A 16623-nucleotide genomic window follows, 5' to 3' on the forward strand; every position below is an offset into this window, starting at 1 on the left:
CAATTTAGTTAGATGACACCAAAATTAAAGAGTAACTACACCAGTGATGTCAAACCTTGGCACCCCAGATGTTTTGGAACTACATTTCCCATGATGCTCATGTACTCTGCAGTATAGTTGAGCATCGTGGGAAATGTAGTTCCAAAACATCTGGAGTGCCAAGGTTCGCCATCACTGAACTACACCCTCCAAGGAAGCTTTCTTAGCCTCTGTCTGATCTTCAGTTCCCATGGAGGTGCACATGTGATCAGTTATGACATCAGCCATTTAATGATGTTGTAAACCTCTCTTTACAAGTTGTACCCATAGGTAAGCCTTACCTAAGGTACTGTAAATATCTCCTAAATGTGCACCGTTTAGGATATTTTATTGTATACTGCACCAATGATGTGATCGGCGCATGCACTGGAGAAACATCCCCGACCCCCTGTGCTGTTCTTCCAAGAGCGAGTGCCGTGACCTGCGGCTCCCGCTTGCAGTCGCAGGAATGACGCTACGCAGCCCCGGCCAGTAACAGAGATGGAGTCCACAGCCCTCGGAAGGAAGAGGGGCAAAGATGGATGCAGCCTGCAGCGGGGACAGCATGAGCTTCGTTTGCAGGTGTCACATAATGTGCCAATATGTGATGCATACTAGCACATTATGCTTTTACTTTGCAGGGTAAAAGAAAGGAAGTAAAACCCATCAGGGTTTACTTCCTCTTTAATGACAGTTCAGTTGAGGGCAAATGTGACCGCTATCATTCACAGCATGCCTTGAACTTAACAGCTTTGGGAAACTATTAAATTGATGGTTTTAGTGACAATTTAATGGGAGGGGGTATGGTTATTTCATCATCCTGTGCTCCAAGTGCAGTTACTGCAGGCATAAGTGAGCATGCACACTAGGTCGGTACTTTACCATATATGACAAGAATTCTGGAGAACAGAGAACATCTACAGATAAAACACCTCAATAGCGTTGCTAACATTTATCACCAATTATTGTGTACAGTAATGTCACACTTACATGGTCTCTCCAGTTTTCGCCACATGGCAAAGAAACTGATCCAGTTCTGGATGTGCTTCTTTCTTTCCTTTCTTCTCAAATTCTGGAGAGAGAAAAAATAAAGCGCAATCAGTGGCAGAAATATAGTGGAGGTTATTCATGTTACAAAACCAGAACGTGGAAAATTAATGAAAATCAACAAGATGATAGAAATTACGATTTGTGAAGTATAGCATTCAGATATGACAAACCTAAAAAAAAAAAAAAAAAAAAAAAAAACAACACACACACTAGTTGTTGACAATGGAGCTGGCTCTCGTATTTACACACATGGGAAAAAAATAAAGAAATAAAAATCGTTCAGGTGTGATCGGGGCCATGTATATCTGGGTACAGAAGAGCGTTTAAAAAAAAAAAAAAAAAAAAAAAAATTATCCTGCAATTTTGTTAACAAGAGATATATACACAAGTCTGCCACACCTAGTGAGATTTTTACAAGAAAAGAAGGCTCATTTACTGACTAAGTTAATTACATTTCCTGTGAGGCCTCAAGTGGATTTCATCACTTTGAATTTAAAGTTTAATCATTCAGATATCTGGTACAACCATGCCACCATTTGATTCCTATATTCCCCAGGTATAGGGACACCCAAAGCCTTCTGCCAGCCCCTACGTCAGTACAGGTCACAAGAACAAAAAAAAAAAAAAAAAGCTTCGGTAAGCTTAGCATTTCAAGAGACCAGCAGCAACAGCAGCAGGACCTTTATCCCCCCCCCCGTTCACACCGGTGTGACTTGTCATGCGATTTAACAGTTCCAAATCACACGACAAGCCGCATCCAATTGCCAGCAATGGAAACATTCATATCGCCAGTAACTCTTGCCGGGATTATGAATAAGGTTCCTGCATTACCTTTCTCCCGATTTCATTGCGTCTTGCATAGACTTCTGTTAAATTAATTCATAAGTTGCAAAGAAAATCTGCAGTGTAAATCACACTGATCTGCAGCTTTGAAATCATGCTGAAGTACTGCGATTTAAAAGCCCCACCAGTTACAATGGGGGCGTAAAGGATAAGTTCACCTTAAAAATAAAAAATAAAATTTTTGGCAGGGAAAAAAATAAAACCTCAAAAGTGCATTTACCATTTATTTTTAAAGGAGCCTGTAAAGCAGGGGTCTCAAACTGGTGGCCCTCCAGCTGTTGCACTACAATTCCCATGAGGCATAGTAAGGCTGACAGTTAAAAGCATGTCTCCCCTAGGCAGAGGCATGATGGGACTTGTAGTTCCGCAGCAGCTGGAGGGCCGCCAGTTAGAGTCCCCTGCTGAAAAGCATTGCACTCATGATCAGCATCATCACAGGTGCAATGTCAGCCTTCTGCAGACTGTCAGTGTAGCTGCCTGCCCATACATACAATACAGGAAGGCAGTCATTGTGAATGACATAGCCGCATGGGTGGAGCCGTGCTCTTTCCAACTTGTGACAGTGGCTGCAGGGAGAAGATCCCAGGCCTGCTGTCACCAAAACCATAGAACAGAGGTCAAACCTAAACAAATTAGGCAGGCTTTTGCACTACATAGTTGAAGGCAAAACTAAAGAAAATTGAATAAGAAAAACTGTATGGTGCATGGCAAGCTTTACTGTGGGGGGGGGATCAACCTCTCCCCTCAAAGCGAAGGTTCCGCCTATCATCTATCCCTCAAAACAGTGCCTCAGTTAAAGCGCTTCTCAAAGCAAAAACGTAAGGCTTGGTTAACATATGAGCCACATGCGGCTCACAGCAGGGGTTTGGTGCATGCTGGTTCACAGTTTCAGACAGAATTTTAGGCTGAATTCAGACCTGAAAACGGACCAAAAGACGCACAAAACGCACCAGACCCACTGCAGAGATATGTGAACTGGCTTCATAGAGAGGGATCCCGCATCCAATTCAAAATGGTTGCGAACCCAGCTTAAAAGAGGAGTGCCACTCGTTTTTTTAGTTTATTAAAAGTCAGCAGCTATAAAAAAAAAAAAAAGTGTAGCTGCTGACTTTTAGCAAACAGACACTCCTGCACGGTCCAGCAATGTGGCCGCCCAAAGCCTCGCTACTCTCCGCAGCGCCATCATTGCAACTGTGTACACCCGGCTGTAACAGTCTGCAAATTCACAGCTGGACACGCACTGCGCATGTTGCACTGCGCTCTCCTAGTGGGCAGGCAATCTCATGGGACGTGTCCCAGGAGATTGCAGAGAGGGAGGGGCCGCCTAGGGGGAGAGAAGAAGTCGCTGAGGCAGCGAGAAGAGGGAAGGAGGAAATGGGACAGGAAGTAGCTGTCAAAACCAGGTACACCACTTTAAAGCTATGATCTACAAGTTTTCCCCAATCACCGTCTTCTAAAAGTATGCTCTTTATTTGTACTTGTTAAATATCTTAATTTCTCATTTCTTGCCTTGGTGACATTTCTGTCACCTGAGAGGTATAGATGCAATAGGAATGGTATTTCTCCACAGCACTTTTTATACCCAGTAGTGCGCAGTGATACTCTGTGCGAGGGAGCCTTCTACACATTCGCAATTCCCTTCATTGCACATATATACCGGCACATCACCTGAGCAGCTCCTCCGATCCTACCTCAGAATTCCATTTACAACAGCAACAGGGGGGGGGGGGTGAGTTTTGCTGACAGGTATGGAAGGCTGTGTGTTGCTGTGGAAACCACATCTCTAAGCAGGTGCATGTCAATTTCAAACATTTTTGATACATAGCAATGTGCTTAGACATTGTATTAGATGACAGTGGAACTTTGGGAGGCATTAAGGGCTTGTTTGTGTTTTTAAGTATTGTAGTTTGTTGCCATTCCATGAGTGTGCGCAATTTTAAACCGTAACAAGTTATGTATCCATTTACTCGGCGGAACATCATATTTTACAAAAAGAAAAAAAAATATTGGGCTTACGTTTTTTTTTTATTCAGTGTAGTCTATCCCCCCCCCCCCCCCCAAAAAAAAAAGTTTAAAAGACCACTGCACAAATACCATGTGACATAAAATATTGCAACATCCGCCATTTTATTCTCCAGAGTCTTTGATAATATAGATACACACACACTTGGGGGTTCCAAGTAATTTTCTAGCAAAAAAAAAAACCCCAAAAAATACAAAACAGTTTTTTACTTGTAAAAATCAAGTGTCAAAAATAGGCTTCGTCCTTTAGGTGGTTAAAGTGGTTGTAAGCACTTACAACCCAGTTTTTACTACTAGTAAGCGTATAATGAGGCGTACCTGTAGCTACCCTAGATATTTCCTAAACCTACACGATTTAGGAGATATCCCCTGTATCAGCATGTGCCGATGTCACATACGCACCAAAGCAACGGCTCTTTCGTGCCACTGCTTCGGCAATTACATCGCCTGAACCCACGATAAACGGAAATAACTCCAGGAGCGACGTCGTCGGCCAGAGCAGTGTACGGGGACTGCTGCGAGGGCTTTGATCTAAAAAGGTGAGTATTTCATAATGAGCTAGTATGCTATGCATACAAGCTCAATAGGTCTTGCAGGATTTTTGGGGGCGTTTTTTTTTGTGTGTTTACAACCACTTTAATGCATTTATTCTACAGCTCAATTTGCTATTTTTACCTGTCACTGGCTGTGACTGACAGAAGAGGGAGCCAATGCATACAGGAATTTTTTTTTTACCTTAACGCATAGAATATATTAAAAAGGCAATAAAACCTTCCGACTTTAGAGCCACTTTAAATTTGGATCAAAAAGGCTTCTTCGTGATGACGTTTACATTTAAAAAATAAAATAAAAATGACAATGAATGTAATCATTCCTCAAGGTAGGTACTGATGAATAAGGCTCTGCCTGTGCACTAACCCTTATAATCAGAGGTCAACAACGCCTGCTGGTGAAAACCTAGTAGTGTTCTTTCTCTGGAAAGGAAGACTTTTTTTTTTTACTATTTTTTCCAACAAGCTTTCGTTGCCATCCAAATACAATCTACTTTTATAAAGCAATCAGGAATCACAGGGACAATCATTAACAGGTTCAACTTTAGACTAGTCACATCAACGCAGGGGACCCACACTGTCAGGAAGGAGCATATTTCTGCAACCAGGAGTCGCCGCAGGTGTTTTTTTGCGCACCTATAGCCTGCGACAGGCTGACAGACACAGCAGCTCTACACATGTAGCCCCACATATGAGCAATGACATGTACAGGGAATGATGAACATTAAATGCAGAGATGCGGTTACATGTGCTCAACTGCAGTATTAGTCAGCCCGATTTGTGAAGGCTTTCTGGCCATGGCTGTATGCAAATACCTATAGTCTCCGGACTCAGAAATGTGCTCAATGACGCACAACCATGTCAATGAGGCCTCGGCATCCAGAACTAACAGGCAGCTTGTTAATGGAGACTTGTTTACTTCTGCAACAATTCTCCCAGTCAAAGACAAGGGAAATCTGAACACAGCATTAAAGTTTTGCAATCTAGGAGTGCCTGGACAACTGATAAAGCTGAAGAGGGCAAATACATTTCATGTCCAAATACCAACACAACCCTGGCTAACAAATTTTTAAGCTAAAGTCTAGATTTTTTTCAACCAAGAGCTACCAATTAAAGCTAGCACCTCTTCCCTATTCACCATTGTGACAATAATATGCACAATTGTATTATATTTGTATTTTTTATAAAATATTTTTTTTATAATTATATTGTATCTTACAGCTGCATTACCAATGGGAGGCGGACAATATATGATAAAACGTGCAGAGGAAACACAATATGAAGTCATTCCAACATAGGGTTGTGTGGATATTGATGTCCATACTAAGCATTTTCACAAGTACTCATGCAAATGCTCAGATACCTGTGCGGTGCGATTTGAGCCCATACAAAATGAATGGGCTCAAATCGCAGTGCAAAAAATTTCATGCGATTTGAACAGGACCACAATGCGATTTCTGTCAGAATCACATGTAGTTTCCCCCACCGTTCCTGTGTGAACCTAGACTAAAGTCACTATGACAAGCCTGGGTTCACACAGGAGCAGTGGGGGAAACTGTACGAGATTCGGACAGGAATCGCACTGCATGCTATTCTTTGCAGTGCGATTTGAGCCCATTTATTTTGTATGGGCTCAAATCGCACCATGCAAAAAAAAAAAAAAAAAAAAAAAAAAAAAAAGGGGGGGGGGGGGGGATTGGCAAGTACTTGAGCACAAGTAGCCATATTCACTAATAAAATTAGTATCGGTGCAACCCTATTCCAACACTGTGAGTATGCAATGCGTGCTAATGCGCAAGTAGACCCAAATAGTTTCCACTTCTAAAAAACATTCAGGCAGCAAATGCATGTGCGCAAAAGTTAAACTATGAAGGGCTGACACAGCTGGATGTGCACCAAGCGCTACCAGCATTCCGGGGCATCTGCCCCTATACACATGGCCCTAAATGCTAATACCACCGTGCACCATCCAGCCACAGCAGCGGTCAGCCTCAGAGTCTTAGAGAATGGCAGCAGCGTGCTGGATAGTCTACCCGTGCCTTTCACCCAAACCTAAAGTCTTGGAGTCTTGTGAACCAGGGCTTAAAGTCCCGTGTGCACAAGGCCTTAAAAAAATAAAAAAATAAACTGTAAACTAAAGACAGATGTACAAAATTAATGAATACTGACTCGGGTTACATCAGTTTCTTTTTAGGTCTCAGCTACAGTACATCTGGAACACAAGACGATTCTAAAACAGACAAGACCCTAAAACAGGGGTCTCAAACTGGCTGCACTCCAACTGTTGCAAAACTACAAGTCCCATCCTGTCTCTGTCTGTGGGAGTCATGCTAGTAACTGTCAGCCTTGCAATGCCTCATGGGACTTGTAGTTTAGCAACAGCTGGAGGGTCACCAGTTTGAGATCCCTGCGCCTAAATGCTGGAACCACTCAGTACAGAGTTCAGCCCTGTCCATCCACAGCCTGCCATAGACTGACAGCCTGCCTGCATCAGGGCTAGACACTGCATCTGTCCCTACTGGGCACACTAAAGCATCAGAAGGTGACGCACTGCAGCGGGATGCCCTGTGTACAAGGGGCATTAGCAAAAGACATGACTGAACTGATGACGCTTGTATGAAAATCAACCTATGAGACACATATCTATATATAATCACAAGCATAAAGTCAAAGTATTATTATGCAATTGCAGGAGTGACATGTTCTAGTGACACACGCATACCTGAAAACAGCATGCAACGCATGTATCTAGCTATACAAGTGCTTGATTGCTCCGTTACATTTTCCAATGGCAAGGCTTGCTAAAACTTACAGTTCAGCAGCAGATGTAAAGCTGTACACTGTATGCATAACAAACAGATTTTTTTTTTTTCTCACAGCCATCAACATAGAGCAGCAGAATACAGCATGAAGCCGGATTGTGCCGGTACTGCTGGGGGAATTGGGGGACTACACAGAATCCCAGGAAATGCTAGAGGAGAGCAGGCAAACAGCAAGGAAAAGCGGAAAAAATGCCAATCTCTCCAGCTACAGAACACGCACGCTCAATCACACCCAGTTCACACAAAAAAAAAAAAAAAAGGCACACCCTTCTTGCCTGTCTCACACACTCACCACCCCCCACCAGCCTTGGCTAGATTGATAATTATGCTGAACTTTTTCCAAGTAGGGCAGAAAACCAGCCGGGTCTTCCTCCACCGTGCACAAGCAACAGTCCAGAGCAAAGATACTATCAAAGCAACATATTCTCAGAAACAATACAGGAACGCAGTTTACCAAAACACACGAAAACACAGAGCAAGCAAAAAAAAAAAAAATATATATATATATATATATATATATATATATATATATATATATATATATATATATATATATATATATATATATATGCATTCCCATCCCCCTCTAGTCAGGTTTCCTAACCGACTTATCAGCATAAAGCTTGTTGACATCGAGGATTATTTTGTAAACAACGCAGAGGAAATCAGTGGAGACCTCTGCAGCAAATGGTCATTGTGTTACTAATTATCTGACAGGAGTATAAAGGACTTGTGTACATAAAACCAGCCTGTGATTGAAATGCAGGTCAGCAGATTCCCGTTTACCTCAATGAAGCATTGTGGATGACAGTTGCATTTGTCCGCTTTACATTTATTTGAACCCTATGGGATAGATTTACTAAAACTGAATAGTGCAAAATCTGGTGCAGTTCTGCATAGAAACCAATCAGCTTCCAGTTTTTTTTTTTTGTCAAAGCAGAACTATACTGCATCTGAGCCCCACAAACGCCAACTGATTCATTTTTAATGTTCAAAGCAATCCATCCATGTTCTATTTTGCTGAGAAATCACTTTTGAAAAAACACCCTCCTAGCTTTACTGGCCCTCTTGAATAAGGGCAGATGATTCATTAGCATTTACTTCCTGGAATTCATCTGCCCTTCGCTCAAGCATGCAGGCAGAAAAGGTGTGCTTAACTTAGAAAGCCCCCCTCCTTTCATGAAGACTCCATGGATGTATGACACCCCTTTGCCTAAGCCTGGAAACTAGGAAGTAACTGAAGACATGTAAAAAGAAAAAAAAAAAAATAAAGAAAAAAGGTTAAAACAAGCAAATATGCCTTCCTAGCCATTTACTAATACAAGCATCATAAGGATTAAAAACAGTCGATGATTGAGAGTGAAGTTCAGCTTGTTCAAGTAAAGTTGAAGTTGGAAGAGGATTGCCTACTAGAGCTGCGCAATTCTAGCTAAAATGAGAATCACAAGTGTGTGTGTGTGTGTGTGTGTGTGTGTGTGTGTGTGTGTGTGTGTGTGTGTGTGTGTGTGTGTGTGTGTGTCTTACCTGTCCCAGGGTCCAGCGATGCGGGGGAACAAATCGCCCCCCCAACTCCGCGGCGCCAGCATTGCAACTGAGGGCACCCGGCTGGGGCTTCAGTCTGGCAACCACTGCGCATGCGCGAGCGCGATTGGCCACGCAGTCACCTGGGACCCGTCACATGTCCCAGATGACTGACAGGAGGGAATGGGCAGAGCTGAGCCCTTCCTGCGCCAAGGGGAAGTGATGTCACCAGCCCAGGCATTGAAGGAGGCAGACTACGAGGGACCCCCTAGCAACAGGCATTTAAAGGAGAGCTTAAAAAAAAATTAACTTTTTTTGTGTGGAACAACACTTTAAGAAACAAGTGTTTGAAAAAGATTTAGACTGAGTGGTTAAACTTCCTGCATTTAGTTGTTTATCCCATTGATCAAAGAAGGAAGAGTTAGTTACAATGTTTAATTTTCAAAAACTTGGCTGACTGCCTGGATGTTTTCCTTTGACAGCTGAGTGAGCAGATAAGTTTCTCCACTTTTTATATGAAAGAACCAACTAACTCTGCAATAGAGATCGTGGGGGGGGTGTTGAATCAAGATCACATTTTTTTAACGATTAATTGTGCAGCTCGATTGTCTACCATGCACAGCTGCACCAGATTTTGCACTCTCCATTTTTAGTAAAGCAACCCCACTCTGTCCTATTGGAGATGCACATACTTTGCAAGCACTGCAGGTCACATGCACTCTTGCATGCCAAGCGTTTTAGCAGCTCTGCATTTATAGGGTATCCATGGTCAAAATGTAAGACTGTATATTAATTTCCAAAACGGAACTTCAATTATTTATAGCATACTCCAATTAATCTGAATGGGTATTTTAATCTTCCCACGAACGTACTTCAATTCTGCAACACACATTCACTACGCCCAGCGAGTAGGCACTAATGTCTTAATTCACAAAGCCTGCCTTCTGAAACAAAGGTGCTGGGGGGGGGGGGGGGGGGGGTTGAAGGCAGCAAGGAACCATGGAATACATAATCCTTAGAAATGGAGGAGAAGCTGCAAGGCATGCACAGGATCCAGGAAGTTGTGGAACGAGATGGTCAGCAGACAGGCAGAACTAACATGAAATGACATTTTTAAAGTAAGGACTATAATGGATTGTCAACAATAACTATTGTTTGTTTTCTTATTACAATGCTAATGTTATGAAATTAAAAAGCGTATGCTGCAGTTTTAGGCCTCTTTCACACTGACGTCCCGTTCAGGCCCGCCTGTCAGTTTTTCAGGCGGACCTGAACGGGTGCTCCATAGAGCTCTATGGAGCGTCGGATGTCAGCGGTGACATGTCCGCTGACATCCGACCCGCTCCGATCCGAAAAAGTGTAACGGAGGAAAAAGCTATTTTTCCATCCGTCTGCGGATCCGATCGGGTGACGACGGGCACTGCGGTCCGTCATCCGATCTCCCATAGGGGAGAGCGGCTCTGTGACAGGTCCATCCCTGCGCAGTGTGCAGAGACGGAGCTGTCATCTCCCTGCTCAGCGGGGATCGGCGGAGTGATCCCCGCTGAGCAAACGGATATCCACGGGGCGGATCAGAACTGATCCGCCCCGTGTGAAAGGACCCTTAGGCTTCCTTTAAGCCCTGGTTCACATTGGTGCAATTTGACAGTTCACAATAAATCGCATTACAAGTCACACCCCATTGCCGGAAACAGAACTGTTCAAATCCTTGCAACTCAAGTTGCAGCGACTTTAAAACTGTTCCTGCACTACTTTTTTGGGATCTCACTGCGACTTGCATCTGTTAAATGAAGTCACAATGAAAAATCGGAGGTGCACAGAGAAAATCCCTCTATAGTGTGCACTTGTCTCAATTCAAAGCACTAAGTGTCATTTCTGTCTGCTGGATGATACAGTGCATTGAAAAAAAGTATTCATACCCCTTGAAATTATTTTCAACAGTTTTTTACAAATATCTGAAAAGTGTGGCATACATGTGTATTCAGCCCCCCTTACTAAAATCTAGTGGAACCAATTGACTTCAGAAGTCACCTAAATTACTAAATAGAGTTCACCTGTGATCTCAGTATAAAAACAGCTATTCTGTGAAGCCCTCAGGTTTGTTAGAGAATCTTAGATAAACAGAATCATGAAGGCCAAGAAACACACCAGACAGGTCAGAGATAAAATTGTGGAGAAGTATAAAGCAGGGTTAGGTTATAAAAAAAATATCCAAAGCTTTGAACATCTCACAGAGCATTATTCAATCCATCGTGCGAAAATGGAAATAGTATGGCACAACTGCAAACCTACCAAGACATGGCCGTCCACCTAAACTGACAGGCTGGGCAAGGAGAGCATTCAGAGAAGAGCCAAGAGCCCCATGGTAACTCTGGAGGAGCTGCAGAGATCCACAGCTCAGGTGGGAGAATCTGTCCACAGGACAACTATTAGTCGTGCTCTCCACAAATCTGCCCTTTATGGAAGAGTGAGAAGAAGAAAGTCATTGTTGAAAGAAAGCCATGAGAAGTCCTGTTTGCAGTTTGCCAGATGGCATGTGGGGGTCACAGCAAACATGTGGAAGAAGGTGCTCTGGTCAGATGAGACCAAAATGTAACCTTTTGGCTTTGGGGAAAACCTACACTGCACATCACCCTGAACACACCATCCCCACTGTGAAACATGTTGTGGGGATGCTTTTCTTCAGCAGGGACAGGGAAGCTGGTCAGAGTTGATGGGAAGATGGATGGAGCCAAATACAGGGCAATCTTAGAAGAAACCCTGTTCTGTCAGGTACACACGACAAGACTTTCCGGCAGACTAGATCCGACTGTCTTCCCGGCCAACTTTCAGCGGACTTTCCGAACCAACGGACTTGGTTTTGAACGTGATGAGGTAAAACGACGAAAAAAGGAAGTTTAATAGCCAGTAGCTGCCCTTGCGTTGTATTTGGTCCGTCAGACCAGCATACAGACAAATGGTTTTCCTGATAGGAATGGAGTCCGTCAGACAGATTTGAAACATGTTCTAATTCTAGGTCTGTCGGAAGATGAAAAACGATCCGATTAAGGCTGGGTTCACAGTGCTGCGGCTAGGAGACCCGGATGTGATTCGCACGGCACTGCAGTGCAAATCACATCCGATCTCTGTGCGATGCGAGTTCAGCCATACAGATAGTATGGCTGAATTCGCATCGCACCCGCCCCAAACTCGCACAGGACCCTTTTTTTGGTCCGCAGCAGAATTGGATCGCATGGGTGTTCACACCATGCGATCCGATTCCTGTCCGAGTTTGCAGATCGCACTGCGATATGCGAACTGATCTGGGGTGTCATTAAGGTTTCACTGACACTCCCAGCAGTCCGCATAGGGCAGTGTGAACTGCCGGCGGGAGGCATGCGATGCGGGAACCCGCGGCGGATTTGCGGCATTCCCGCATCGCTTCAGTGTGAACCCAGCCTAACCCACACACAATCGGATTGTCCGACGGACTGATTCTGTCGGATCTAGTCTGCCGGAAAGTCCGATCGGGTTTACGCTGCATTAGAGTCTGCAAAAGACAGGAGACTGGGGCGGAGGTTTACCTTCCAGCAGGACAACGACCCTAAACTTACAGCCAGAGCTACAATGGAATGGAGCATATTCATGTGTTAGAATGGCCCAAAGTCCAGACCTAAATCTGATTCAGAATCTGTGGAAAGACTTAAAATTTGCTGTTCACTGACGCTCTCCATCCAATCTGACAGAGCTTGAGCTATTTTGCAAAGAAGAATGGGCAAAAATGTCACTCTAGAGGTGCAAAGCTGGTAGAGAAATCCCCAAAAAGACTTGCAACTGTAATTGTAGAACCACCTCCCACTGCAAAGTATTGACTCGGGGTTGGAGGGGCGAAAACAAATGCACACCACACGTTTCCCATATTTCAAAAAAAAAAAAATTGAAAACCATTTATCATTTTCCCTCCACGTCACAATTATGTGCCACTTTGTGTTGGTCTATCACATAAAATACATTTAAGTTTTTGGTTGTAGCATGACAAAATGTGGAAAATGGCAAGAGGTGTGAATACTTTTTCAAAGCACTGTATCAGCATGAGTGATGTCTGACAAGTTTTCTCGCTGAGCTCCGCAGAGTAACTTCAGTTCCCCGCCCCCTAATTTCTGAAAGCTTAGACAAGCTTCATAAAATGATGGACTTTAAAATGGCTGTAGAGAAGGGGAGACTAAAGATAAACAGGCACAACTTATGTAGGAGGATTTGTTTCATCTCTGCATCACCTGAGGCCAGTCACTTCACTGGGTATATGGAAAGGTTTACAATCACTTTAAAAAGGCAAAGGAGAGCACATGTGCTTTAATCGATTGCCAACCCGCGCCAGCATTATATGGTGGCAGGCCGGCTCTCTTGTGCAAATCGCCGTAGCTGTACGGCGACTAACGCAGGCGCGATAGCGGGCATGTGCCCGAGGGTGAGGCGGACTCAATGTCCTCAGATGACCCACAATCGCAGTACACAGAGGCAGAATTGGGATCTGCCTTTGTAAACAAGACGGATCACCATGACAGGACTAATGACAGATCTACTGTTCCCAGTGATCGAGAACAGCGATCTGTCATGTCAACTGCCAGCCAGCCCGCCCCGCCCACAGTTAGAACACACCTAGGGAACACATTTAACCCCTTGATTGCGCGCCCCCCCCCCCCCCGTTAATCCCTTCCCTGCCAGTGTCATTACTACATTGATCAGTGCTATAAAAAAATGAAGTGATCAAAGTAATGTAACTGGTCCCCAAAAAGTGTCCTTTGGGGTCAGATTTGTACACCACAATCCCGCTAAATATCACAGACTGCTGCCATTACCAGTAAAAACAATTTTAAAAAAATGTTATAATAAAACTGATGAATAAAATTAGTTTTATGGTTTTTTTTTGGATGTGTATTTTTTTTCCCCCCCCCCCAAAATTTTTACTCTTTGTTTATAGTGCAAAAAAAAAAAAAAAAAAAAAAGACGCAGAGGTGATGGCCTGGTCCTTAAGGGGGTAAATCCTTCTGGGGCTAAAGTGGTTAAATCCCAACTCTGGGAACTCTTTATGCTACAGATATCACCTTTACTTCCCATCCCACCAAGCACACATTTATAGACAATGCAGGAAAGAAAGGTAATGGCATAGATCATGGCAAAAGTATCTTGTTGGCTTCTATGGACTCCCTATTTTAAGAAATTCCTCTGGCTTTGTGTTTTGAGGTTTAGGTCAGCAATAGTCAGAGTCCTGATGGTGACCTTTCAGTTTTGATATCACTTCAAACACCTTACAGACCACCCACCCACCCCCACACTATTCCACCAGTCTGATGACTCTGTATTGTCAGTCCTGCCTAACCCACAACTTCTAACCTCTTCTAAACCACCGAGATCCACTTTGCAGCTTCGACATCTCAGAGCTTTATATCTCCGGTTCTTCCTGACAATGACAATCAGGGTACCATCTGTCTGTCCTCACATGACCAGTCAGGATACTCCCCCGAATCCAGGAGCAGTACACATATGGCAATCCTAATCCTATTGTTTTATTCATGGAAGGCCAGTGCACAGGAATAGGGAATCTCAGAATTCCAGCTGCAATGAACAAGTCCCAAGAGGCAACGCAAGACTGACAGCCACAATGGGACTTGCAGTTTCTCCACAGCTGGGAGTGCGAGGTTGCCCATGCTGGCTCTAACAAATCTATAAATGGCCCAGTCAATGGAGGTGATCCTGGAAATCAGGAGACATCACTTCCTTCTGTTATAATGCCAGCCTCAGCCTCCAGGTATACATTACATGAACCTCCTCGCCAATCACCAGCCAGCTCTCCAGACACACATTCGCGTCACACTGGACACTCCGAAGCCCACTTCTCTGCCCTTCTCACCAGGGATGGGGTCCACAGAGCTCTCCTCACATCTTCAGCACCCCACTCCTCCCCTCAGGTCCAATACACTCACCAGCCAAACCATCAATACTAATGTTGCCCCCCTGGCTGTCACATCTCCCTGCAACTTTTATAGACTCCATGTACCGTTCCTCTTCCTTGCTAGACTCCCTGCAGCTCTTTGCTCCTTCAGTCCCTCCACATCCTCTCCATACACTGCGGCTTCCTCACAAGTCTCCCTGCAATCCTTCTGTGGCACCTTTAGCCTCCTCCACACATTCCACACCTGTAGCCTCACAGCCCCCTCCTAACCAGTTATCCCATGACCCCTGTAGCCTCCTCTTTACCAGACACTTCTCAGCCCCCTCCAACCAGTTTCCCCCACTTCCCCTCCAGCCTCCTCCTTCCAAGGCTCAAAGCTATCCACTAAAGCCTTCTCATCACCAGTCTGCCTGCTGCCCCTCCAGCCTCCTCCTCACCCTCCAACATGCCAGTCTCCAAGCTACCCATCCAGCCTCTTTGCCAATCAACAAGCTGCCACTCCAGCCTCCAAGCTACCCCTGAAGCCTTCTCACCAGTCTCCCCCTGCTGCCTTCTCATCAGTCTTCCTAATGCCCCAGCTGCCACTCCAGCCTCCATGCTAACCCTAAAGCCTTCTCACCAGCCTCCCAGTGCCCCTCACCAGTCTCTGTACCAGCCTCCCAGTGCCCCTCACCAGTCTCTGTACCAGCCTCCCAGTGCCCCTCACCAGCCTCCCCCATTGACCTTCAAGTCTCTGTACCAGCCTCCCAGTGACCCTCCAGCCTCTGTACCAGTCTCTCAGTGCCCCTCACCAGTCTCTCCCAGTGCCCCTCCCAGATTCCCTCCAGTCTCCCCCAGACTCCTCACCAATCTCCCCCAGTGCCCCTCCAACTTCCCCCAGTGCCAGTCTCCCGATGCCCCTCCAACTTCCCCCAGTGCCAGTCTCCCGATGCCCCTCCAACTTCCCCCAGTGCCAGTCTCCAGATGCCCCTCCAAACTCACCAGCCTCCCAGTGCCCCTCCAGTCTCTGTACCAGCCTCCCTGTGCCCCTCACCAGTCTCCCCCATTGACCCTCCAGTCTCTGTACCAGCCTCCCAGTGCCCCTCACCAGTCTCTCCCAGTGCCCCACCAGTCTCTGTACCAGCCTCCCAGTGCCCCTCACCAGTCTCTCCCAGTGCCCCTCCCAGCACCCCTCACCGGTGCCCCTCCAGCCTCTGTACCAATCCCCCCAGTGCCCCTCACTAGTCATCCTTCAGCCCCACCAAGTTAGTCTCCCCACCTCCCTTGGCCCCTCATCAATCTCCCATCAGCCTCCTCTGAGCCCATATCAGGCCTCCCTCTCCTCCCCCCTCAGGCCTCCCCCGTCCCCTCTCACACAGGGCGGACAGTGACCTTTCAGAGCCTCCTGGAGCCGGTCGACGTCCATTGCCGGATGGGGGGAGGGGAGGTCTCCTGGCAACACCGCCACCACTTCCTCCTCCAGAGCCCGCCTGTAGCCCGGCCTCGGCCCCGCGCTCTATGGGCGCCTCCTCGTCCCCGGTCTCAGCCTGGCAGCGGAAGCCCCTTCGGCAACGAGGACCAGAAAGCCGCCGTCCAATATGGCGCTCGTGACGTCACCGGGAGCGCGCCTGTGAGGGAGGAGGAGGAGGAGGCGACGGCGCGCTTCCCTCAGAAACGAGTCACGGGGGCGAGCAAGCGCCCGGCTGGGGGAGAGCAGAGTGAGCGCGCATAGCGTCAGGGCGATTCTCCGGGGAAAGCCTCTCATTGGCTGGTCGCGCCGGCAAGCGTGCGCGCTGATTGGTGGCGGGGCGGGTTAGGTGACGTTATGCGGCCAGGCATGTATGGGGCGTGTCTTCCTGCGCTCAGCTGGTAGCTGTGTAGTTTA

The 16623-nt window shown here is 45.9% G+C and overlaps 1 protein-coding gene across 1 annotated transcript in view; it reads right to left on the reverse strand.

Moving 5' to 3' along the window:
* Nucleotides 1-16382, reverse strand: part of PPP4R2 (protein phosphatase 4 regulatory subunit 2) — a 47725-nt gene extending 31343 nt beyond the window's left edge. Inside the window, exons 1-2 of the mRNA XM_077451826.1 lie at nt 16131-16382; nt 1009-1090 (exon numbers count right to left, since the gene is read on the reverse strand). Coding sequence (XP_077307952.1) covers nt 1009-1090; nt 16131-16164 — 116 coding nt within the window. The 5' untranslated portion in view covers nt 16165-16382. The remainder of the gene's footprint in view (nt 1-1008; nt 1091-16130) is intronic.
* Between the last annotated feature and the right edge of the window lie 241 nt (nt 16383-16623).

This window comes from Lithobates pipiens, unplaced genomic scaffold, assembly GCF_037356315.1.
Source record: "Lithobates pipiens isolate NorthernLeopardFrog02 unplaced genomic scaffold, aLitPip1_a1.2 Scaffold_23, whole genome shotgun sequence".
Taxonomy (NCBI): Eukaryota; Metazoa; Chordata; class Amphibia; order Anura; family Ranidae; genus Lithobates; species Lithobates pipiens.